Consider the following 24,823-nt stretch of genomic DNA (forward strand, 5'->3'; position numbering starts at 1 on the left):
CTGCAAGCATCCTCCGGCTACTCGCCGTGCGCGTGGAGAGGGATCGGAGAAGAGCAGCGCGCCTGCCCTTGCACCCCTCCCCCCCACCCACACTCGCACACACGCACCCACGCAGCCCGGCAGGGCCCGGCCCCCGGCGCCTCCGGCAGGCACTCACCGAAGACTCGCTGTCCCGAATGAGGAAGTCGCCCTCCACGCCCCGCTCGTTGAGCGCGCACTCGGCCTGGTGCCGGGTCACGTTGCCGTAGTACCACTCGCGGCCCGCGAAGCGTCCGCTGCACGCGGGGCCCGCGTAGCTGATCTGCGGCGCGTGGGCGGGGTGCAGGGCCGGCCCGTCGCTCAGGACCACCACGTAGTTTTTGGGGACCAGGCCGACCTGCCCCCGGGCGTTTTTGCACTTCCACCACTCGGGGTCGTTCTCGGGCTTCTCGATCACCTCCATGGTCTCGCCCTTCTCGAAGTTGAGCTCCTCCTCGGTGACCGAGCTGAACGGGTAGAGCGTCTGCACCACGTGCAGCACCCGGGCGCCCTGGCCGTTGCTCAGGGACGCGCCCTTCCGCAGGCTCAGGAACCTGGGGGACTCGGCGGCCGCTTCGTCCATCTCCTCCAGGACGTAGTTGGAGGGAAACCAGCCGATCTGCCCGTTGTAGCTGCCTCGCCACCAGCCGTCGCTGCACTTCTCCATGACGGTGACGCGCGACCCCTTCACCAGGGACAGCTCGTCCTCCCTCTCGGCCACGTAGGCGAACTTGACGAAGGCGGGGATGTTGAGGTCGTAGATGCGGTCGGCGCCGCCCCCGTTGGCCGGGAACTCGGCGTCCGTGCTGGGCGTCGGGGACGCGTCGCGCGCGCTCGTCTTCCTCTTGGTCTTGCCGAGGCCTGCGGAGACACAGCGGGGCTGAGCGCTCAGGGCCGCCGCCCCGCCCCCGCCCCCCCCCCCCCACTGCCAGGGCACCGGCGCCCCCCAGGGTGGTACTCCCGAGGGCTGCCGCGCCCTCGGAGAGGAGGGCACGGGAGGGCTCAGCCCGGAGGTCTTCCGCCTGCTTGCAGGGGCGGGCGGACGGCCTGCTGGACTCAGACCTGTCCAAGGCCAGCCCGGGGCACAGGTCAGAGCTGCGTGCCTGGGCCACTCGGGGGACACCCGCGACCCTCCGCTGGCTACAAACCAACACCCTCCCCTCCTTTATTTTCTTCCTGCGCTGCTTCTGTCCTTCCAAAACGGGGGAGGGGGGGGGCCTGAGCGCTCACTTCCCACACGTTGCAATGAGCCAATTGGAAGCAATCAGCTGATCTGTTAGGTCTAAGGCAGAATTTCTTGTATTGTGCCTCAAAACCCATTAGTGGATCATAAAATCAATTTACTGGGTTGTGACCATCTTTGTGTGTGTGTGTGTGTGTGTGTGTGTGTGTGTGTGTGTGTGTGTGTGTTGTTCTGGTTTTATTTAAGTTAGTAAGATAGAAAAACCTCCCAAGTACATCAAGCATAGTGTGTTGCTTCAGTTATGTAAGGGAGCCAGTGCTGAGCTGCAGTGTGAAACTTATTTCTTCCTGTGTGTGGGGAAACCAGCGTGAAAAGCCCTAAGGTAAAAATGTTGCAGCCTGGGTGGAATGCAGAGGATTCTGGAGCCTTCTTGAGAGGGGAGCCTACGGAGAAGGCACATCAGCGCTCAGAGCTGTGGTGTGCCACTAGACCAGTAGGGCGGGCCATGCTCCCCAGCTTTTCCTGAGATGGCTGCCTGCCCACCAGCTCCACACAAGCTCCTAACTTGGTCAATGTGCAGGCTTTGATGGTACGGAGACGCCATTTGCAGATTCCCCACCCTTGCAAAATGACACCAAAGCACTTTTATGGTAGCTTATTTTATTTCTTCAAATAAAATACCTCTCTCTCATTTTATTTCTTCAAATGGAGTAAAGACAGAATGATCCCAAGAATTACCTTTGCTTCTACTCCTTTGTTGAGGGGGCCAGGAGTTCAAGGGGAACAAAACATTGCCTTGTGATCATCCTCTACTGTGGAGTGCTGTGCACTGCCTTCTAGAGCAGACCCATCCCTGGCCTAAGACTCTGCTCCCCTTGGATACATGCCCAGCTCAGCACCACCAGTGTGGCTCCGCACACTAAAAGGCACTTGGATAGCAGACATGAGGGGACAGCACACGGGTGTGAAGTGACTGTTCACAAGGTTTTCAAGTGAACATACCAATTCTTCAAATGAATGGCTTCTGTTTTTTTTTTTTTAATACACATTTTATTCAAGCATATAGGAAATAGGAAAGTAAACCAGGATACTAAACCAAGTTAAAATTTTAGACTTCTTACAAGTTAACTCACTTTACATGAAAACAAACCTCTAAATCTTTGAACGAATCCTTTCATGCGATTTCAAGCCTACGTTAGTTTAGCTATGCGTGAGAGAGCTAGCTCACTAGCTTCAGAATCCAGAAGGTGATTCACTAGCTTCAGAATCCAGAAGGCAGACCGTACATGAAAATACACTTCTGTCCTGAAGGCTCAGGCACCAGGGTATTCTAAGCCTCATCAAGGAGTCAGCATGCTAACGCAACAGGCAGAGGACAATTTCTACTGGTAACAAGACTTCCAAGAAATAACACAAATAACTTTTTAAAAAGATTTATTTATTTATTTTAGGAGACAGAAGGCACGTGGGAGAGGAGGGGCAGAGGGAGATAATCTTTCAAGCTGACTCCCTGCTGAGCGTGGAACCCAGTGTGGGGGCTCCATCTCATGACCCTGAGATCATGACCTGAGCCAAAACCAAGAGTCAGACGCTTAACCCACTGAGCCCCTCAGGCACTCCTACAAATAACCTTCTAATAGACCTTTTCAAGTTTGAGTAACGAAAGGTACTTGAGAAAATACCTACAGAAGAGCAGGATTTAGACTACTCATGGGCACAGAAAGATGTCAAGATCAGCAGAAAAGACAGTAGACCTTAGACCTCATAAAACTTTGTTGAAGACACTTCACAACTGACTTACGAATAGGCCACTTTGCTGACTCTTCAAGAACAAAATTACATTAGCCACTGAGTTTTTACACCAGGCACTTTTCTAGACTTTGGGGGAGACCAAGAAAAACAAGATAGGCACACTCCTTGCCTGTATGGAACTTAAATTTCTCTGTCAAGACTGGAACATTCCACATAGCAAACACACCACAGAAAATTCACCTGTTTTGCTTGAATGGGATCCAAATAGTCTTTGAGGCAACTCTGTAAAGGGAGGGGGTCATGGAATACAGCAGAACAACTGAATCCCAAGGAGGCCACTCATTAGCTATATGCTCTTGGGCAAGTTACTCAATTTGCGTCTTAGCTCTCTTACCCATAAAATGTGGACAACTGTGGCACTGTATCAGTGTGCTAGGGCTGCCAGGACAAAGTACCATAAACTTCAGGGCTTCAACAACAGAAATTTATATTCTCATAGTCCTGGGGGCTGGAAGTAAAAAAAGATCAAGGTGTGGGCAGGGCTGGTCCCTCCTGAGGCCTCCCTCACTAGCTGGCACATGGCTACCTTCTTGCTGTGTCTTCACACGGGCTTCCTTTCATTGTAGGTCTGTGTCCTAATTTCCTCTTCTTATAGGACATCAATCACATTGGATTAAGACCCACCCTAAAGACCTCATTGTAACTCAATTACCTCTTTAAAGGGACCTTTACCACGTCCAGTCACACACTGACTTTCTGGGGGTTAAGACTTCGACATACGCATTCTAGGGGACATAATTCAGATTGTAATATAAAACAGGAAGCACTCTATGAATAACTATTACTACTCTGTCGAAGTCAGGCCTTTGAATTTCTTTTTTCTCAGACAGGTATTTTACCAGGAGAGGGCCAAAGTCCTTTCAACAGTCTTGGCAACAATGTTACCAGTGCCAGATGGCCACCAAAATAGAAAGCTTGCCTGTCAAGCTTTTGGCACCTGAGAAACATTATTCCAAGGGAGCAATGTCACATGTAGCTGCTGATGCAGTGAAATTCAAGAGACAGGTGTCTGGGAAGAGGAAGGAACTTGACTGTACTGACATTCATGTGATCTGAACACAACAGTCCTGTGACAAAGTGAGCACCTCCCTATTTCTGCAGATGGGGAAACTGAGACTGAGATCAGGGAACTGACTTAACATATACAGCCAGTAAAGTGGCAAAGACTTGGCACACCAATAAAGGCCTATTTAATCCAGAAGAGTCAAGAAACACAGTTCCATGAAGAGGCTGATACGTAGCAGGCTTTCCATGGCTAACACATCATGATTTGTACCATGATTACTTTTTTAATCTTATTTTATGTATTTGACAGCAAGTAAGAGAGCACAAGCAGGGGCAGAGGCAGAGGGAGAAGCAGACTCTCCGCTGTGCAGGGAGACCAGTGCAGGCTCGATCCCAGGACCACGACATGAGCTGAAGGCAGATGCCTAACTGACTGAGCCACCCAGGCACCCCTAGGCCATGGTTTCTATGAGAAATGTATGAGGACCATAGAGTGTCAAAAGTCCATCCTCACTTTCCATTCCAACCCTCCAAAGCAGTGAGAAATGCTTCCTCTAATCCTAGGAAATGGAAATGGCCCGTGTCTCCAGGCGGAAGTGGGGCTGGGGTTCAGGGAGTGAAGATCTGGGATAAGAAATGTATCATGAGTGAGCATGAGGCCACGTGGCCACTGCCATGTGGCAGTTATGAGATCTCGAAGGCTCCCAGGGTCATCTCTGAATGCAAAACATGCAGATACTTCACGGGCGTATCAGAGGATGGCCGTGCTACTGTATCTGCCAGCCCCAAGCCCCACGCCACCCCGAAACATCCAGGCTCCAAGCAACGTTTCTAATTTCAAGGCAAATGTGTTATCCCTTCGAGGAAAGCAGGTAGGGTGGGAATTCCACAGTCTCCCCTCCATTCTCTGGGGCTATTTTTCCCACACATCTGTTCCATCACTTCTTCTTTCATTAAAGTCATACCACCTACATCTCCCAGTTGTAGCAAAAGCTCCTTGAACTCCAATGTGTGTTTTTGATTTTCTAACAAAGATACCGTGATTTTTTTTTCTTTCTCTTAAAAGTTTACATATTTCCCCAGCAGGAGAGGCAAATCCTCACATTCTTTTGCAGAGTCTCAGGCAATTTTTACCTACTATAAATGAACAGTAACCAACCAAATGTGGCAGACCGGAAGCCCTCGTTAACCAGTGTTTCTGCTCACACTCTCTCCCTGCCATGTTTTGGAAGACACACTTTCCCATGGGGCCTGCTCACCAGGGCCCAATCGTGAATTCCTGGAGCAGCCTGGGTTGTGGACAGGAAGAGCCCAAAAGCAGCACCATGCCCATCCTCACACAACCCTCCCCCCTGCCACACTCCTCCCCACCCACCCCTCTTAGGTAGGGGAGCTGGATATGTGCAGGATACCAGGCAGTTCCAGACCCTGCCAGGTGAGACCTGAAGCATGGGGGAGTACTGCTGTGTTATCAGCAAGATCTGGCATGACTTCAAATGATGGATGGCTCTTCTTTCCGTTGTCAATCATAAATTCCAAATGCACAGAATTTATCTGGTGCATAAGCGTTTTGGTTGGAGGTTTTGCTGCACTGTGCTCTGCATGAACCATATTATGGATGAGAATATCTAGAATGGGATCATCAGAACATCTCTACAATTGCTGGCATGCTGTATTAGGTGATGTTAACATTTTTTTGCAAGGTAATGACTCTCTACAGCTTGTTCAATAATGTATAACCTGCAACACCTTTGCACAATGAAAGAACAAAGAACTGAAATCACTGTTAAAAAAGGAAAAAGATGGTGTCTCACGTGGCACGTGCTCCAGAGTGACCAGGTTTTAACTTCTACCGTAAAGATTAGGCTCTCAGAACAACTGTGGTCCACCCCCTCCCCGCGCCCCCTGCCTAGTCGCTCAATCTCCCCCTGCCCCTGCCCCCACCCAGCAGCTTCAGAGCTCTTCTTGCTCCACCAGGGGTCCTGGGCAAGTCGGTGCTGGACAATGTGCTCCACATATCAAGATGGGTAAAAGCCTTGGAGAGAGCCTGAACACTGGCCGGGGCTCCGGGTCAGTTAGCAAACCGGCTGGACAGAAGGGCACGGAACCCTGAGCACGGGGCTGCCTCGGATGGATTGGGTTTATAGCTAAGGAAGGATGTGAACAAGCTCCTTGACAGAGCTGCCTCCACAGCTGTCATGTTAAAGACCAGGCACAATTTGTTCAATGAGCTTTATCTGCATCTAAAAATAGTAATAAAAATATTATTTGAAGTGGCAAATAGGGGAGTTGGATCTAAACATAAACCACACTTTTTAGCTTTTGTGATGATTTTCTTGCACCAAACCCTGGATCTCTGTTCCTGAGTTACATTTTCATTGACAATGAGCACATTTTAACTTTCTTGAATAAAATTACATACATTAAAGGCGGAGTTCTAATAAAAGCTTAAATATGTCATACATTATTAATGTTGGTGATTTTCAAGTCAAAATCTTTTAAATACTCCTTTTAAGATAAAGAGATGTTATAACAGATGACTTCAAAATATGCTGTAACTGTCACCTGCCAGCTGGAGATCTGGAGATGTAAGACAAAATGTCAAACAAATTTGATAGTTCAGAAATATATTCAAGTCAATTCATTTAGATGGTGTGCACTCAAGTTTTAGGGGGTCTATGGCAAAGACATTTTATTTTTGTTACTTATCAGATCCGCAACATAAACCAGATTTAACTAGAAAGTTTCTTTGTACCTAGAATGCCATTTACAATAAGACTGGAGGTCAATAATTTGTGGGGATTTCCCCCATTAGGGTTAGGACCTATTATAAGAGTGAACTAAAAATTATGAAGGGTTTTTATCATTAAATGCTAAGGAGCTCTGACAAGGTTTGATTAAGGTATAAAGTGTCCAAAGTAACTTTTCATAGAAGGTGAGGATCTATTTAATGTTTGGCTTCTAATAGCTTCCTGTGCTGTTATGTATGCATTCAATTTGTGTCTAGTGTTCTAGCTATGCCAGATTAGCTTTCGCCATTCAAAGAGTAGCCAGTGCTGAAATTTATGATCAAAATATTTGATATATAAAGGGGAAAAACCCCACAAATTTATTAAACTTCTGATGTTTTGATGGGTGACCATTTAAAAATCAATGCAGTGGTCATCTGTTGTTACTTTAAATTGTTCAGTATCCTTTGATCCCTTCTCTTATTCAACAGAACTCCTCTTCTTGTGGCTTCTGCGGAGCCATCCCCACCTCATGGTGCCATCTGTGGAAGACCCAGGACTCACATCTGCTGCAATTACAAGGGGGTACCAGCTCTCACCATCTGGAGCTGCCCAAGTTTGTAGAAGTCTGTAAGAATGAAGGCCAGAGCAGGGATAAGGCCCAGAATGAGAGAAAGAACCCCTGGATCCAACCATACTTCCTAGTGATGTGAGCCAACTGATTCCCTTTTGAAATTTTCCTCTTCTTTTGTTCTTTTTTTTTTCACCTTGTCTACTTTATGGTTTGTCTTTGTCACTTCAATTAAGAGTGCTGAAAAATACTACTGCCCATCCCGTGCTCTCACTCCTTTCCCAACCTACCTTCTTCAGTATGCCAAGCTGTCGATTCCCACTTAGCAAAGTGGTAAGTCAAAGAGAATACAGTTGTAGACTGGGAGCACCCAGGTTTAGGTATGGGAGTGGAGGTGGGATGGTGGAGATGGGGACCGGCATCTCTACCGTGTCAGGGTTAACTGCCGGGCTGGTGTGCCTGCTTCCTAAGCCCAGAGAATCCTGGGCTGAAAATACTTAACTGTAAGAAATCACGAGAAATCTGTGACACTGGTGGCCGTAGACATTGGGCTTAACCGGCCCACACAACTGAACCTCCATCTGATGAAGGCCAGCATATCTGACTTAGGATGAATGAATTCAGTGTGGCCAGTATCTTAGGCATGGGCTGTCAGAGAAACCCCAAGGGCAGCTCAAGAGACGGGGACAGGCTCTCCAGTGCAGCTCAAGAGAGGGGGACAGGCTCTCCAGTGCAACTTATTTCAGACAAGGCCAAATCTAAGTCAAAATAGACTGAAGCATAAATGCTCTTACTCAGCTGTTTCAGTTAGTTAGCATCTGTCCCTTTTGTCATACAGAGGCTAAACATGTCACCAACTGCTGATCATGGATGAGCTTGGGAGAGGAGAGGCAGGGTGGGGGCAGAGGAGACAGGCTTCCCGGGGCTGTGAGCAAGGCGTGAAGGTTGGGGCCATGCTCTGGAAAACGAGCGGGATGTGGGACGAAGCCAGAGGGCTGGGCTGGGCTGGAGTGAAGACATGCACAGTTGAGGTGGGCAGAACTGTGTTGGGCAAAGCAAAAAGCTTATTAACTCCATTCTCTTCTTAGTGTCCCACTGGCAGAAAAAAATTCCACCTGGCCATTAGGGATTGGATATGCTGAAAGAAGGGGAAACCCTAGGTCTCTAACCACTTCTGGGACAAAGGACTAAATGCATCCTTGGTGGCTTTTGTCTCTTTTTGGGCAACAGCTTCATTTGCAAAAACTCCCAGCTTCACTGTCACTGCTGTTGGGTGCCACAGTTCCACGCTTCTATAAGGTTTGACAATAGGAGAGAATATAACCTTCTGACAGCTGGGCTATGCTAGAAGCAAAGGAGGCTGCACTAGAGTTGGCCAGGGAACTTTCTTCCTCTAGTTGTTGGAATGTAGCTTTTAAAAATGAAAACCAAGGTTTTTTCCAGACGCTTAGTCAGTCTGCATGGCCAGACCACAGGCAATATGACCCACGGGCTCGTGGGCAGGACTCAGGGTCGGTGAGTAAGTAACTTCCCATGGGCCTTTCCCCCTCAATAAAGCAAGGGCTGATCACAAACACCTGCTCAGCAGTAAGATCTGTAAACACTAAAATAACATCACGTCACCCTTACACGCTCCTTATAGTGCTCACCCACCTCGATTTCAGTGCCCACCTCACTGTGCTGAGAAAGACGGTGTTTAGTTATTTTGTGGCCTCAGGGCCTGATATTCAGTGTTTGCTCAGCTAATAAGCTCCACTTCCCATCTCCCCACCAGTACTCCGTATGTACTGGTAAGTCGATGATACACTCCCATGTTGCCAGGAGTGTTAACACATTACTGAGAAGCAGGCCATGATCACAACGAGCAAGCTTCCCAACGTGTAGATGGAAGGGGGCTGTTACACCCGAGGTAAACCCCCACCGGCCTGGGTAGGGCTTGCCAGCTGAGGGAGAAACAGAGTTACTACCAGCCATCCCTCCATCCCGGTGGTCTCTCTTCCAATGGGCGGCCACCCCAGGAGCCAGCTTAGAGACAGGTGCCAGGGCAAAGGGCCTAGCATCACCCGGGGCCATGCGTCCAGGGCTCTGAACTGGAATTTCCATCTTTGGGCATAAGCAAGCCTGCCCATGTGTGAGCAGCCAGGCAAATAACATGATGGAACACTGAAGCCTGAAAAAACAAATCACTTAGAGCATAGGATTTTCTATCAAATGTGAAAGTCGGATGGTAACACAGATGCCCATGAAAAGAATTTTTAAAAATTTTAATTATAATTTTTAATTAAAAATACATATGTAGTACCTCTCAACACATACTCCCGACCCATTAGCACGAGCATTTCTGAATATGCAAAGGGGTGTACGAGACGTGGCATGGCTCAGCTGCGGCAGGCTGCCACGTTACTGAGAGCGTCAATCCCCTGGCAGAAGCCCGGCACGCGTGCAACTTTTTAGGACCGTACCTGCTAAGTAAAATGAAGTATGATAAATAAATGCAAACGAGTAAAGGGATGGCGCATTCGTGGGGGAACACGAAGGTGGCAAGTGGCTGGCAAAGATACTGAGCCATACTTCACACCACCTTCCAAGCCTGGCTCTCACACCAGCTAGCTTTCAACCTCTAGCATCTACATTCTACAGCATCGCGCTATCCTCGGTTTCTTCATCTGTGATACGAGGGTATCGGCGGCCCCTGTGGGCTGGTAGGAGGCTCCAGTACCTGGGGAGGCACATGAAGCACACGCAGCGTCTAAGACATCACAAGAGACCAAGCAATGGCTGTCACTGTGTTTATCGCTATTATTAAACATCTGTTTCCCTTCCTGGTTGAGGACAAAGGAACAAGTGGAGAAGAGCAGAGGTGGTGCTTTCTCAACAGCGGTGTACACATACCTGGTTTTTTCCTAAAATGCTCTGTGGGGACCAGGCCTCACACTCGCTCCTGCTCTCCAGGTCAGGAGCAGCTATGTCATGAGGGCCCCCGTGATCAGTCAGAGAGAGGATGTGCAATCAGTGCAAAATGGACCTTCGCAGAGGGTGAAAAAGGAGCCCCGTTTTCTAAGTAGGGATGAGCAGAAAGGCTCAGCATCTCACATGCCGCTCTGGACAGGACAGGCACCAGTTACTAACATGCCAGGTGGTACCTGCCTGTGCTCCAAGAAGAGATCTTTGAGGCTCTTGGGCTCTGGCCTCCAGGCCCTCCCTCATCTCTGGCTTCCATCTCAGTGCCCCACCTGAACCTGGAGAGACCTGGCTTTGCTGTGAAGAAGCCTCCCAACATTGGGCAACTTGTTTGAGTTGCCTGATTTTCGTAGAAAAGCTTAGGCCAGGCTATCTCAAGCCTCAGGCTGGTGTTCAAGCCCCAAATCTTCAACAAACGCCACTTTTTAAACTTAACTATATGCACTAGGATAAGAAAAAATAAACCCACAGAAGAACCACAAGGGGTTCAAATGGTCACCACAGCATTTTTCTTAGCACCTCAGGTTAAGAATTATGGATTTAGCCAAGTTAAATTACCAGCATAAGAGCAACCACAGTTTTACTACTAGTTCATGCTCTTCTTATAAACACCCCAATTTTCTAAGTCAGACAATCAACTGCGTTGCTCCTTGAGAAACCCAAAATACAAAATCAAGCGAGATTCCCTGCAAACAGCCACCACAGACTGTTTGGCTCTGAGGAAACACGTTGTCCCCAACCTTAAAAGCGAATGAAGAGCTGCCCTCCAGGTGGCTTCCCAGCTGCAAGAACCACTGGGGCGACCGGGGGTGTTTGCGGAGTCTGTGAGTTTACTGCAGAGTGGAGGAGGCGTGGAGAGAGGGCATCAACAGCATGGAGGGCTGCCCGAAGCCCACCAATTACACTCCAGCCTCGTGTGGGTCAGGCAGGAGCCCTACAGGGGTCACTGCAGTGGGGCGGGGGAGGTCAGCAGGAGAAGGCACCAGGAGGAGATGAGCCTGGGCCTTGCCGGGATCCAAGGGGCTCAGCATCAAGCACTGCAGCACATGGGAGTAAACAAATACCCTCTTCTGCACTCCATGCCTGCCCCCAGGGGACAGACTCAAAAATGTAAGAGAGAAGGAACACTTGAGACATATGGAGAGGATCTAAAAAAGAGAGCATGCCATATGGGGAAACGCAGTTGGAAACATGCTTAAGAAGATTTTACTTTAATTCCTCGGCATTTTTAGTTCGTGTTTCTCCGTTCTGAAATTTAAGGCTCCCACACGAAGAACTCTATAGTCAAGAAGGAGTTCTCTATGTTCTTTAGAAAACCCAAAGCAGAAAAATGGTCATTTTAACAAGGAGCAAATGAGACGTCGGTTTCTGGGAACTACTTCACCTGTGTTCTTGTCCTGCCTCAGGACACGAGGGGGCAACGGCTGGCCCAAGAGACAGAGCAGTGTGACTCTCACACACCTGCCTGGGGCCTACACATGCCAATGCTACTCCTGATTTTCTGGGGGTACAGACCCCTCATTTCCCATCCCCTCTCCTGGTTTTTCTCTCGTTAGCGTTCTTTTTCACAATCTGTCTCAGCTCTAATTAGCCTCCCACTAATCTGTTGTGAGTTGTTTTACATTTTTGGTTCTAAATACTTGGACGCTTATGAGATACAAAAACAAATCCAAGTTTATTTTGGGTCACTGGCACCACATTTGCCGTAGAAGCTTCCATATTATGTGGGCAATACGTTTGGCAGGTCACTTCGATTGGGAACGAGCTCACAAGACAGAATCCTAAAGAATTCCAAATTATGAGATGTTATAGGTGACTCAGGTTCATAACTGGTAGATTATGCACCAGAGACCAGAGAGGTAAACCTGATGATGTGTTACCTGTAACTCTGAAAACCCAGACTCCATGTTTTATTACTATGAGGGGATGATAATTGGCTGGAGGCATCGAATGTTCAAAATCCAAAGGAGCTACTACGTGACGGGGATTCAGGAGCACACCTGTCATGATGAGCACTGGGTGACATGTGGAAGTGCTCAATCACTATACTGCAGACCAGAAATGAATACAACACTGGATTTTAGCTATACCAAGATTTAAAAAAAAAAAAAAAAAAAAAAGCAAAAGGAGTTACCCTGAACTTTTCATGTGTTACGTACAAACTTTTCATGGGGAATGGTTTGGCTTTGCATTTTCTCGAAATGAAGAACTAGTTCCTCATGACATACAGACATAACTTAGGAACCATGTTTCAGTGACTTCCAGGAACGTTAACAGTGATTTTCTTTACTCTTGAAGAACATTCCATCCAGGAAACACACTACTTCTATGACAGATGTGCCATAAAGAATCAGCTTCTCCTCTTGCAGGGTTGATAGGATATCCAGAACTCAGTGAGCATCCCCTCCACCAACCAGCCAGGAAGTAGACGTCAAAACTCACTTGGCCAATCTCCTTTCCAGCATGTGCTGGGACCAGGAATATAAACCTTGGAGAAAGAGCTCGCCACCTCTGGACTAAGAGCAGGGTGATAGCTAGTATTAGTGATGGCAAGAAGCCACCCACGCCATGTGATTTTGATTACAGACGTGTCTCAATTCTGAGAAAACAGACACACATGATTACAGACCCAGGGACGGGTTCTGGCTGAGGAGGTCAGGGGTGATTTGTATTTTCTCATATTTTCCAGGCTTTTAAAAATAAGTATGTGGCGTCAAATGGTAGTTGTAGAAAGTCTCGGCATCTCCGAGGTCACAGGGGCGAGGAATACCTGCGTCCAGTGAGATCGTGAGTGGCCAGGACGGCTGAAACGTGCGTGCGCAGCGTTGGCGGCACGGGCCTGCTGCTGGCCAGCCGCTCCCGAAATAAAAATCAATGTACAGACAAGGAGACATGTTCCCGTGACATTCTGCCTCTAAATCATTTTAGTTAATGGCTCTTGCTCACCTCGACATGAAGGAACCGGGCAGAATTACTACGTGACTCCCTGGGGGTCAGGGAGAAAACGGTGCTCACCGAAGGGAGCTGGTCCCGAGCACTTGAGAGGCGGGAGCAGGAGCCGCAGGAAGCCACAGAGCCGGGCGGGTGGGGCCGGGGAGAGGGGACTGCACGGGCACCGACGCCAGGCACGCGCGCGTGTCCCCCAGCCCTGCCCGATCGGAATCCCCCATTCTAGCAGCCGACGGGCGGTAACAGAGGTGGGAGTCAGGCAGACGTGGTTTCAGTTCCAACCCCGTCCCTCACTGCAGGCTCCTGGGCATGTCGCTGAACTTTTCAGTGTCCGTGTTTTCACAGGGGAAACCAGGATATCATCACGTCCCTCTTCGGGTTATCGTGAAAATGAAAACAGAAACGCGTGCAGGCACCTAGCGAGGTACCGGGGTACAGCGAGGCACTCAGAGGGAGATGGTTACTACTGTCCGCTCGCTGGAAGCACGCACACAAAATCCATTTGGGGGCAGCCCGGGTGGCTCAGCGGTTTAGCGCCGCCTTCAGCCCAGGGCCTGATCCTGGAGACCCGGGATCGAGTCCCACATCGGGCTCCCTACGAGGAGCCTGCTTCTCCCTCTGCCTGTGTCTCTCTGCCTCTCCTTCTCTCTGTGTCTCTCATGAATAAATAAATACAATCTTAAAAAAAAAATCCATTTGGGATCCTGGTTTGAATTTTTTGCGGCATTCGCTTTTGGTTTGGCTGCAGGGTGTGGGGGTGACACTTCTTTGCAGGGACTGTCGGGAGCCGGGGGAATGTTGGCTCAGGGAGCCTGCAGGCTCGGGCCAGCTATCACAGGGCCTTCCGTGGGCCCTCTCGTCATGGCAGAGCTGTGGTGACAGCTTTCCAAAGGGGACCGGAGGCCTGGGACCAGTCCTTGAGACAACATAAATGCTAAAAGCCTACCTGAGGTCCCTATTACATTGGCTGCAGACACGTCAGGTCTCCACTGTGGGCCCTACATAAAAATATCAATATATTAGTCCAAAACTAAAATGCACTTAAAAATAGGAAGCACTGGGACGCTTGGGTGGCTCAGCAGTTGAGTGTCTGCCTTTGGCTCAGGTCGTGGTCCTGGGGTCCTGGGATCAAGTCCCATATTGGGCTCCCTGTAGGAAGCCTGCTTCTCCCTCGCCTATGTCACTGCTTTTCTCTCTCTCTCTCTCTTTCTGTGTCTCTCATGCATAAATAAATAAAATCTTTAAAATAAAAATAAAAAAAGGAAGCATGTTATCCCAAACATCTGGATTTTGTCTCCTGATGTGGACATTCATGCCTGAAGCACGCTACTGAATGCTTCCATGGATGTCCTGCCAACACCTCAAACTCTCAAAAGGGTGTTGCCTTCACGGCCCCATTTCTCTTTCTACTGCCTGAATTCTCTACTGGACATTCATTCAGGCTCAGAACCCTGGAGTTGTCTGTGGCTAATACTACTACTTCTAGCTGCTCCATACCCAGTCAACAGAGAGTCCTGGGGTTTTCCTGCGAAATCCCCCTCCGCAGCTCAGCTCAGGACATACGACCTCATTCCTGGGATGCTCTGAAGCCTCATTCCCAGCCTCCTATGGACAGACAGACCCTTGCCAGTCTTTTCCTGAGGACCAGGATCAGGTTGCTTCCTGTACGCCCTGATGGTCATCTGTGTGCACCATATGTAAACTCTTGGGGGTTCCCTTTTCAAATGGTTGCAGGCCTGGTGTTCAGGGCCTGCTGTGTGGGGTACCCGGATCCCTCAGGGAGGCTCTCCCTCACTCCAGTCCAGCTTGTTCCCTGAACGTCCTCCAACACAATGTGGCTCCAGCCTCCAAATCTTGGCTTATGTTCTCCCTTTGCTCATCTGAAGCTCCAGCTGCTCTCCCAAGGGTCCACTCAGCCTGGGTATTCTTTACCCAGTGACTTCATTCAATTCTCAACAGGAGAGAAGGAGTCACTCATCCCATTTTACAGATGACGCATTTGAGGCTCAGAAAGTTCAGCAGTTTGGCAAAGACGGGATCTGAACGTAGTGGAGTCTCTCTCCTAACCACTATTCATCCTGCCTTGTGAAGGGTAGGACAGAGGCCCTCACTGCACAAACCAGCCCAGTTTCCAACGAGACAGGCAGAGACAGTGCCACTGCTCAACTGAGAACTGCTTATTTGTGCCTGCTTATTTGTGTCATGTTCCCAGTTGTCACAAGCTTCAGAAAGTCAGGGACTAAACTTTGTCCTGTCTTCATATCCCACTGGATGACAGGATGTCCAGCCAGGCTCCCCCTCCTGATCCAGACAGACCCTGTTACACCACACTGATCCTCACAGCGTGTTTACATCCCTCTTTCAAAGGCTTTGTTATTGTTTTCAAAGGTCATCCAACAGGGGATGAGGCTGAGGGCTCAGAAGGGATCTTCCAGGGACAGACAAGGAAGGGACAGCCCAGACTCACCTTGGCTCCCGCCTCCACAGGCTGTGGCGTTTGTTACTGCTCAGTTTTTACTGACCACCAGGCCTGGCTCACGCCCGCCGAGCACATTTATAAGCACAATCCTATGGCCTCTAAACAGAAATTCCCTCATATTCCACACAATCCCAGAGGCGGTGAGCCCAGGAGATCCCTTGCGACCATCACTCTCCCTGCCTCCAACAGAAAAGCATTCATTGAACTGGCTCAAAACAGTCTGGGCTGATCCAGTAAGCAGCAGGGATCTCCTTACTTGCAAGCTAGCGATAAGGAGAAGACTCTGGATAATCACAGAAGTATTCTGGGAAACTATTCTTATGAAGAATCAGTTGGACACGTTTCCACCCAGTGTTATCCTCATGTTTTAGGTCCAATGGCAGCAGGTGCTCAGTGATACTCTGATCTCTGAAAGGCTAATGCAGAATGTAGGGTAAACAGATGCCTAGACGAAGGTGGAGGAACCTGAGTTATATCTCCTCTGCTACGAGCCTACTTCAGAGCCCTGGGGTGGCACCTAAGCCACTCGTCTGTCCATTCATTTGAAGGTAAAGTTACAACAACAGCACAAAAATATTCTTTTCCCTGAGACACTGGACAGCCACTTCCCTGTCTATATGATGTTCCACCAACCGAAATACTCCGTGTACATTGCTCCTTGCAGACATTCTCCTCCACAACCGCGATACAGCCATCAAATCAGGAAGTTAACATCAGTACGTTATTACTGCCCGATTCTCTGAGCCCATTTAAGTTTTGCTGGTAAGTTTTTCATCTCTAAATTCAAGGACTTGGTACCAGTAAAATCTCCTCTAACATTCTGACTGCCTGTCTCTGTTAACAGAATTCTATCAAATGCCTACCCACTAAACCAGGATATTGGACTTGGTATAGAAAAACAAAACCCCAAGTTTGTGTTGAAGTCCCATTTCCGTCACACACCAGGACCAGTAGTGTGTTCCAGGAAGTCACTTAGCCACTGAAGTCAATCCCAGTGACTCTGCCTCTGAGCCTTGGGAATTTCACCCATGGGAACCACCTCCTTCCTAGCTGGAAGCATTAGCTCAAAAGGGCACAGGGGCTATTTTACAGATTGTTAGCATCAGGGAGTCTCCCTCTGCTCCCAGGTCTGGCTTGGAATCAGAAGTGGGAGTCCTGGTGCTAACCCCTGGCAGGCTGCTAACTGGCCTCAGGTGTGGTCACAGTGAGACAAATGCTAAACAAACAACGGCAGGGGGTGGGTGGCTTCTGGCTCCAGACACCCAGGAAGGTGGTCAGCAAAGGACCATGCACCTTGGAAAAAACTCTCTCGAGGAGCTTATGAATAGCTTGTAAGTGGAGCTACGTCGTTTTCTGTAACCTGAGTCAGCACATGGACTCAAGTGAGCTACTGAGAAGGGAGCTAACCTCGGGGGGCTTTGTGGGTCCCCAGGGCTGTCATGAAGTTGTAACAAAAACTGCTTTTCAGTATTCTGAAGGAAAATCTTTGAAAAATACCTCCCTGGAAGCAGCTTCCCTCATCTTAAAAGATGTGGCTCAGTAAACCCCTAACCTGCGTGACTTAATAAGTCAGGCTGCAATGTCAAGGCCAGACTGTAGACCAGGAATGCTCTTCACCGCTGAGCCAAGAGCTGCACGGTTTGAGCCCTTCAAAATATCAACTGGGCTCTGCCAGCAGAAAGAGTTCTTAACAATTGCCCCTTGTTATCTGCGGGAAAGTTCTCTTTGACTATTCATGATCATAAGTTGAATATGAGAGGAGATCCAGTATATAAATGTTTTGCTCATGTGCAAATAAGAGCCCATATTGTTTTATTCGATTATAAATTATTAGAGAAAAAGAAAGAACGTTAATCCTTTCCTAACAGAGATCTTTTTGTCAAAGGTACTGCTTTCTAGAAGTTACTGTAACAAAGTATTGCATGTGACTAAACTGAATTTTCCACTGACCTCAACAGAGCAACTGAGTATAAGAAAGCAGGAGGGAGCCCCACAGAGTTGCAATTCTCTGCTTTGGAGACCGAAACACATTCATAACACTGTGACTTTGCTGGGGAGTCCAGTGCTATTTTACTCCAAGCCAGGCATCTGCCAGGGAAATCCTACTCTGGATTTAGGAATCAGGTGGATTTCCATAGCGTAAAAATCACAAATGTGCAGGGCACCATGAGTAGCTACTGGAAGGTCGACACATTGCCCTGTAGGTTTCAACATAATTTCCACTCCTAATATGCAGCAGAGAGCATTCCTGCCGGCTGCATAACCAACTAAAGTGACACTGTAATCGTGACAGCATGCTGGGGACAATCAGTTAAGCAGGGAGCCACAAACACTTGGCTCCAATCTTTGTAGCCACAAGGACGGTGGGAGGCAGGCTGGGCTGCACAAAGTTTTCTCACCTTCCTCGATGACAATGATGCTGTGTCAGGCCTGGCTGTGGGGGACTAAGAAGTCACGCCACTGTGGTGATTTCTTGTCAGGGGTGCCTGCCTTCAAGAGGGCAATGGAAAGCTCACGCTGGAATACCAAGGTCTCCCTTTTTGCAAGAAAAGCAAGCTCTGGGTCAGCGTGGTGAGCACAAAATAAGAAGATACACAAAAACATGGGGGAGGCATTGCCCCACAGATACGGATGGTGAAAACAACTGTATTCGAGCTTTTAGCCGCTGGAAAGGTCAGCACAACGCTTCCGCCTGAGCTGTGCGTGCGGCCTGGCGGCGGGGGCACACCTGGCGGCTGCCAGGAGGGGGCCCGGGCGCTCAGCAGCTCTCAGGGCGTGACGAGGGCCAGAGGGAGAAAGTTAAAGAAAAGCAAACTTTGATTCTATTTAAGGAAGAGCTTTCGAGCAATCTGTGTTCTCTGAAAATGGAACTGGCTGACTGTTGAGGCAGAAGTGTTCTGGCGGAGCTGGTGGCCATCTGGGAGGGGGGCCAGAGAGCCCAGGGCCCCGCGGCACCCAGCACCCGGAGGGCTCCCCTGGGCTGAGGGCCCACAGTATACCCGGCACCCAGGGAGACTCCCCTGGGCTGAGGGCCCACAGTACCCCCAGCACCTGGCACCCGGAGGGCTCCCCTGGGCTGAGGGCCTATAGTACGCCCAGCACCCAGAACCCAAAGAGGCTCCCCTAAGCCTAGAGCCCACAGTATCCCCGGCACCCAGCATCTAGCACCCGGAGAGGCTCCCCTAGGCTGAGAGCCCACAGTACCCCCGGCACCCAGCACCCAGAGAAGGTTCCCTAAGTCTAGAGCCCACAGTATCCCTGGTACCCAGCACCCGGGGAGGCTCCCCTAGGGCAGAGAGCCCACAGTACCCCCGGCACCCAGCACCCAGAGAGGCTCCCCTAATGCTGAGAGCCCACAGTACCCCAGCACACTGGGCAGATTACAGCTCAGGAAAAAGTAAACACCGAGTGAGACACCTGGTTAATAGTTTCAATTTGAGGCTTTGTCTTTTCTCTTTCTACCAAGTAAAGGAGGGGAAAAAAAGACAAGGTATTCAAGAGAATTTCTAGATGGTTCAGAGCAGAGTGCTTGCTTTGTCTCATTTCCCTTCTGATCAACTCATTCAATTTCTCAGTATTTCATTCTTTGCTATGGTATCAAGAATACATTTAAAATGGACAAGAAATAAAATAAAACTAGTCAGGAATCTGTAGTCTCTCCCAAAAAAAGGCACTTTGGTGGGCAAGAGGCTGATACTGGAAGAAAATAAATAAAAGTAAGCTCAGGTATTTATCTGTTCACATACCTGTGTTTCTACAACAGTCAATTAAGAGTTATAGGTAAAGGACAATAATGTTTCTTTCAAGTGACTTGTTTGGAGGAAAAATAAAATGACAGGGGTATCAGGTTAGTGGAAAAAGAATCAGACTGCTCATGCAAAATGAAATTTCTACATCAGCCTCAGAATCTGTGAAGGCTGGTGTGATTCATACTCAGGCCTGTGTCTCATTTCTCTTTCTCCATCGCCCTGATATCAAAACACTACCCAATAAATGAAGTCTTTAAATGGGTCTGAAGAGAGATGTAATAGACTTTTCAAGATTGCATGAAATGTAAGACAAATATTTGGCAACACCCACTTCATTCAGTGTATCATTTTCTTTCCAGTTTTCCCACCTGCTTCCCTCCCACCCGACGTAGAACAAATTCTCCTGTTAAAAATAAAATGGAAAAAGTCAAGTAAATGTAACACAGGTGATAATACTGACTTATTTCATAGCAAACTCTTAAGTGATAATCAGCATCTCAGGTACAGCCCACACGATACTCATAGAAGGAGGCAACACTCACGTTTATAAACGGCAGCGTGGCTCATCCTGCAACAGCAAGGCCCTCACAGTTACTTCCCCGCATAATCTGAAGCAGTGATTACCATAAGTAGGTCAGATATGCAAGAGGGGACACCATTAACTTTAGATGATCCAAGGTGGCCTGTCTCACATTGGGATACTGGGTGTGCGGGAAGAAAACCGGGTGACGAACCCACTGCACTGAACTCCCAACAGTCCCCACCTGTGTGACCGCCAACAGCCCCTGATGTCACACTGTGACATGTGCACGTCTGTGGCCACTTGAGCAAACACTGGCCAGGACCATGGGATGGACGTCATCAATCGAGGAGAGGGAAAAAAGTCCACCTGGCTCAAAGTGCTTGTCACTCCTTCCCACTCTGCATGAAGGCCAGGTGGACAGGGTTGTGGAAGACACAGAAGGCCTGGGCAGGGAGGAGGGTGATGCAGGCCGTGCGGCAGACACTTTTGGACGTGGTGACTCCCCTTTGGGAACAGACTACTGATGCCAGGAGACAGAAAACATGGGCAGGGATCCCCAACATGCAGAAGTATCAACTTACATAAGACTCTAGACTCTTAAGATCTCTAGGAAATGACAAGCATGGTATTTCTCCATCTTGGTCTCTTCATTTCCAGAGATCAAAAATAAAAAGACAACTAGAAAGATGGCAACGTAGAACAGACCTTAAAAAAAAAAAAAAAAAAAAAAGACACACACACACACACACACACACACACACACACACACGAACTAAAAAGATGAACACTTGCCCCTCCAAAAACACAAGGCTTCCTCGCCTTCATAACAGGAAGTGGTTCAGCTCTAACCTGGGTCCGAGGGCAGGGGCACACTCACCTAGTGTGTCCTTCAGATTCTTCACGAGGGAGCCTTTCTTCAGGCTGTTCTTCCTCTCCACATAGTTGGACGGCACGTAGCCCGTCCTGTTGGCCGCGTTCCTCACCCGCCACCACGTCTTGGAGTCATCCAGTAGCCATAGACGCTCGTTTTTCTTGATGTCCAGCTCCTGGTCCTGTTGGGCAGTGTAGTCCCACTTTGCTATCACAATAACTTCCTCTGTCATCTTTCATGGAGTCCTTCTGCCAGCAAAACATTTGGAGATGCTCATTAGAGAACCAACCAAACACTTCATCCTGTGCATCAACTTGAAAAATTATGCATTGACAGCTTTTATTACAACTTGGCAACCGGTTTTCCTCCTGGGTCTTGAAATAACCTCAAAATGACCTTCTTTCAACAAGCTTTAGCATTTTGTTTAGAAACAGCAACCTAGTAAAAACAGATCCTCATTTTGTACACTGGGAAATCTGCATGCTGTGCCAAAACCAGAAACAAACTTTCAAAAAAATTCTAAGTAACAATGTCATAATTAAATGTGTTCACTTGATTAAGTAACAGCAGCTCCTTGTAGCTGCTATGTTTGTATCCACCGTCTCAAGATATGCTGAGTTTTATGAACGCATTTAACGAACACACACACCCAAACTGTTCTTCTAAATTAAAACTAAAATAAATCTAGTATCCCGGATCAGCTCCTGAAACAGAAAAAGGAAATTAGCGGAAGCAATGGTGAAATCTGAATAATGGCTAGTTAACAGTAACATATACCAAGGTTCAACTCTTAGTTTTGACAACAGTACCATGGCCGTGTGACACGTTAACACCACAGGTTAAACTGAGTAAAGGAGATATGGGAATGCTCTGTACTATCTTTGCAACTTTTCTATACATATAAAATTACTCTTGAGGGGCGCCTGGATGGTTCAGTCTTGGTTAAGCATCTGCCTTCAGCTCAGGTCATGATCTCAGGGTCCTGGGATCGAGCCCCACATTGGGCTCCCTGCTCAGTGGGGAGTCTGCTTCTCCCTCTCCATCTGCCCCTTTCCCTGCTCCTTCTCTCTCTCTCCCAAATAAATAAAATCTTAAAAAAAAATAAAATAGAATTACTCTTGAATCCTGCACAGTGTTTAAAACAGCTTCATTCACACTTGGAACAATTTGGAAGTGATCAAGATGTTCTTCAGGGGGTGAATGGATAAACTGTGGTATATCCAGGTACTGGAGTATTTATTACTCAGTGATAAAAAGGAAATGAGCTATCAAGCCAGAAAAAGGGATGGAGAAACCTTACTTAAATCCTCTTCCCAGACTAGGCCTCAACACCTGTACTTCCACATTTGTCTCTGCGTGTCCCAATTTTAGCAGGAACCCTGCTGGGCTGGTTTAGCCAGAACCCTCCGCTCTTGCCCAGGCCATGTGCCCAGTCGCCTGGCCTGCCTTCCGGGAGGATCCCGTCAGGTCAGTTTAGTCAGAGTCCCTCCTTTACCCGATGTTCGCTCTCAGTGACTGCATTCATCTGTGGCCTACCTTACTCCTTGGCTATAAACTCCCATTTTTCCTTCTTCTATTTAGAATTGAGCCCAAATGCAACCCCACCGTAGTCACGCCTCTCAGTTAAGTCTGCCTTACCCTTCTTTAAACAATGTCATGAATAATTTTTTTCTTTAACAATGCCAACTATATGACATTCTGCAAAAAGCAAAACTATGGAGACAGTAAAAAGATCAGTGGTTGCCAGGGGCAGGGGAGGAGGGTGGGATGAACAGGTGGAGCATAAGATTTTTAAAGTAGTGAAACTGCTCTGGATGATACTTTAATAGTGGATACACGTCATTACACATTTGTTGAGACCCATAAAATATCAAGAGTGAACCATATATAAAATCATCCCAAAATATCAAGTTTATTAAAACAACAAGAAATAAATATAGTATATTATACATCTAGTTAAGTCAGTTTTTGAAGTAATATATAGCAAAGGCGTATCTGAATGACTAAACTGAATACAGTTATCAACAACGTCAGCAGCTCCATACTTTTTAGGTATAAGATGGCTCAGTATTTTTTCCAGCAGAAAAATTCGATATCCAGTCCTTCAACTGAGTCGGTTTCCTTAAAACTTGAAAGGAAGGGATACTGGAAAGACTCTTGACTAACACCCTCTTTCTTCCCCTCTGACAGAGACGATTTCTCACTACTTTCTAGGGATGACTTCAGGATTATAGAGAGAACCAATGCACGCTGATGCCATGGAGGCATGAATACCATTTTTAAATAACATGACACTTTCTACTAGATGCTAAAGAGACTTATAAATAATACATGTTCTCCTGTTTCTTGAATTAACTTCCAACTGTAGAGATAACAAACCTTTTGGGAAGGAGGAAATATTTAATAAACCTCATGCATAATGTATGCAACATCTAAGAGGACAGAGTTTATACAATGCTCATTTTCAAACTGTAGACCATTTTGTTACATACTATTGGAGATCTCCAGTCCATACTTGTATCTCTCTCTCTCCAGACTTTTCTGTTAGGGTTAAACTTTTCAAAGTCATAAAGGCCATTTTTCTTTTCTTTTTTTAATAATAATGAGAGCAGTAATAGGACTGGGGCTCAGAGAATATTCCATTTGAATACCAGGTTTATTTCTTAATTACAGAGTTTTCAAGACTTTTTAACAAGACCAGCCCATCGCATAAGACCAATCGGAGCAATTTATTACTTTCCTGCGTGACTTAACTGCATGAACAGTTGTTAGGTAAGGAGCTAGCTGGGCAGGGTGTGCTTCAGAGTACATCATGTGGGAACATCATGTGGGAGCTTAAACAAATATGGTGCCTAGGCTCTACCACAGACCAAATATATCACAATCTTAAGGAGTGAGGTCTGAGCAGCAGGTGTTTACAGTTCATCTTTCTGACAGGCCTTAGGAGGGAAAAACCAAGTAAGGGGGATCTGAGTCACAGAATGCCACCTCAGGATGCTTTCCTTGGGTCCTTAGACCTTGGACTATAATGAAAATTTTGAGTGTGTCTTGGGTACCTGAACATGTCAACCTGTTTAATCTCCAGAACATTCACCTTTCAGGGAGGTGTTATCTTTTAGGAAACTGAGGATCACAGAGATTAAGCGACGAGCTGAATGACAGAATCAGGATTTGGGCCCAGATCTGTTGACTCCCAAATCTATGCTTATGTGCCCACTTCTGTGGGTGCCTAGGTGAGGGTCTACTGTGTGATCTATATTTTGATGGGCTTATTCCAACCTAAGAAACTTAGGATTCTAGGCCCGGTTTAAATAAAAAGTTCCCTTGCACCTAGGAAATGACAGCTATGGGTTTCAAACCTATTCTAACTGATTTGTGACAGCTTTTCATCAATATAAAAACTTCACAAGGCCAGCCAGTCAATACCTGCCTCTTTCCAGTGAAGTCTGCCAATCAACAGGTGCTTCGCCTCAGTGCTTCAGAGGGCTAGCCAATCAACAACTGCCTCACCCCAATGAAGTCCACCAATCAACAACTGCTTCACTCCAGTGCTTCTGAATGCCAGCCAATGAATGGCAGCCCCACTGGAAAGAGGCTGAGAAGGGAGTAAAAGTAAGGGGATGGAAGGAGGTGATGCTGAACTGGGTCTAGGGCAGTGAGCGTTGAGAAAGGTGAGGAAGGGATCCCTGGGTGGTGCAGCGGCTTGGTGCCTGCCTTTGGCCCAGGGTGCGATCCTGGAGACCCTGGGTCGAATCCCACGTCGGGCTCCCGGTGCACGGAGCCTGCTTCTCCCTCTGCCTGTGTCTCTGCCTCTCTCTCTCTCTCTCTGTGACTATCATAAATAAATAAAAATTAAAAAAAGAAAAAAAAAGAGAAAGGTGAGGAAAGCAGGATGGGGGGAAAGGGAAAAGAGACTGATTTTCATCTTAGAAAATGGGTGGGACTGGGGGGGAGTGGGGCAGTGGAGTCAGAG

General features: G+C 47.9%; 1 protein-coding gene across 4 annotated transcripts in view; it reads right to left on the reverse strand.

Moving 5' to 3' along the window:
* Positions 1 to 24,823, reverse strand: part of NCK2 (NCK adaptor protein 2) — a 149,713-nt gene that overhangs the window by 18,014 nt on the left and 106,876 nt on the right. For 3 of the 4 annotated variants that reach the window (XM_025462963.3, XM_025462951.3, XM_025462945.3), the window contains exons 4-5: positions 20,857 to 21,098; positions 158 to 879 (exon numbers count right to left, since the gene is read on the reverse strand). In XM_025462963.3, coding sequence (XP_025318748.1) covers positions 158 to 879; positions 20,857 to 21,082 — 948 coding nt within the window. In that variant the 5' untranslated portion in view covers positions 21,083 to 21,098. The remainder of the gene's footprint in view (positions 1 to 157; positions 880 to 20,856; positions 21,099 to 24,823) is intronic. The other variant, XM_025462980.3, reaches the window with a different exon arrangement.

The sequence above is a fragment of the Canis lupus genome, chromosome 10 (genome assembly GCF_003254725.2).
Source record: "Canis lupus dingo isolate Sandy chromosome 10, ASM325472v2, whole genome shotgun sequence".
Taxonomy (NCBI): Eukaryota; Metazoa; Chordata; class Mammalia; order Carnivora; family Canidae; genus Canis; species Canis lupus.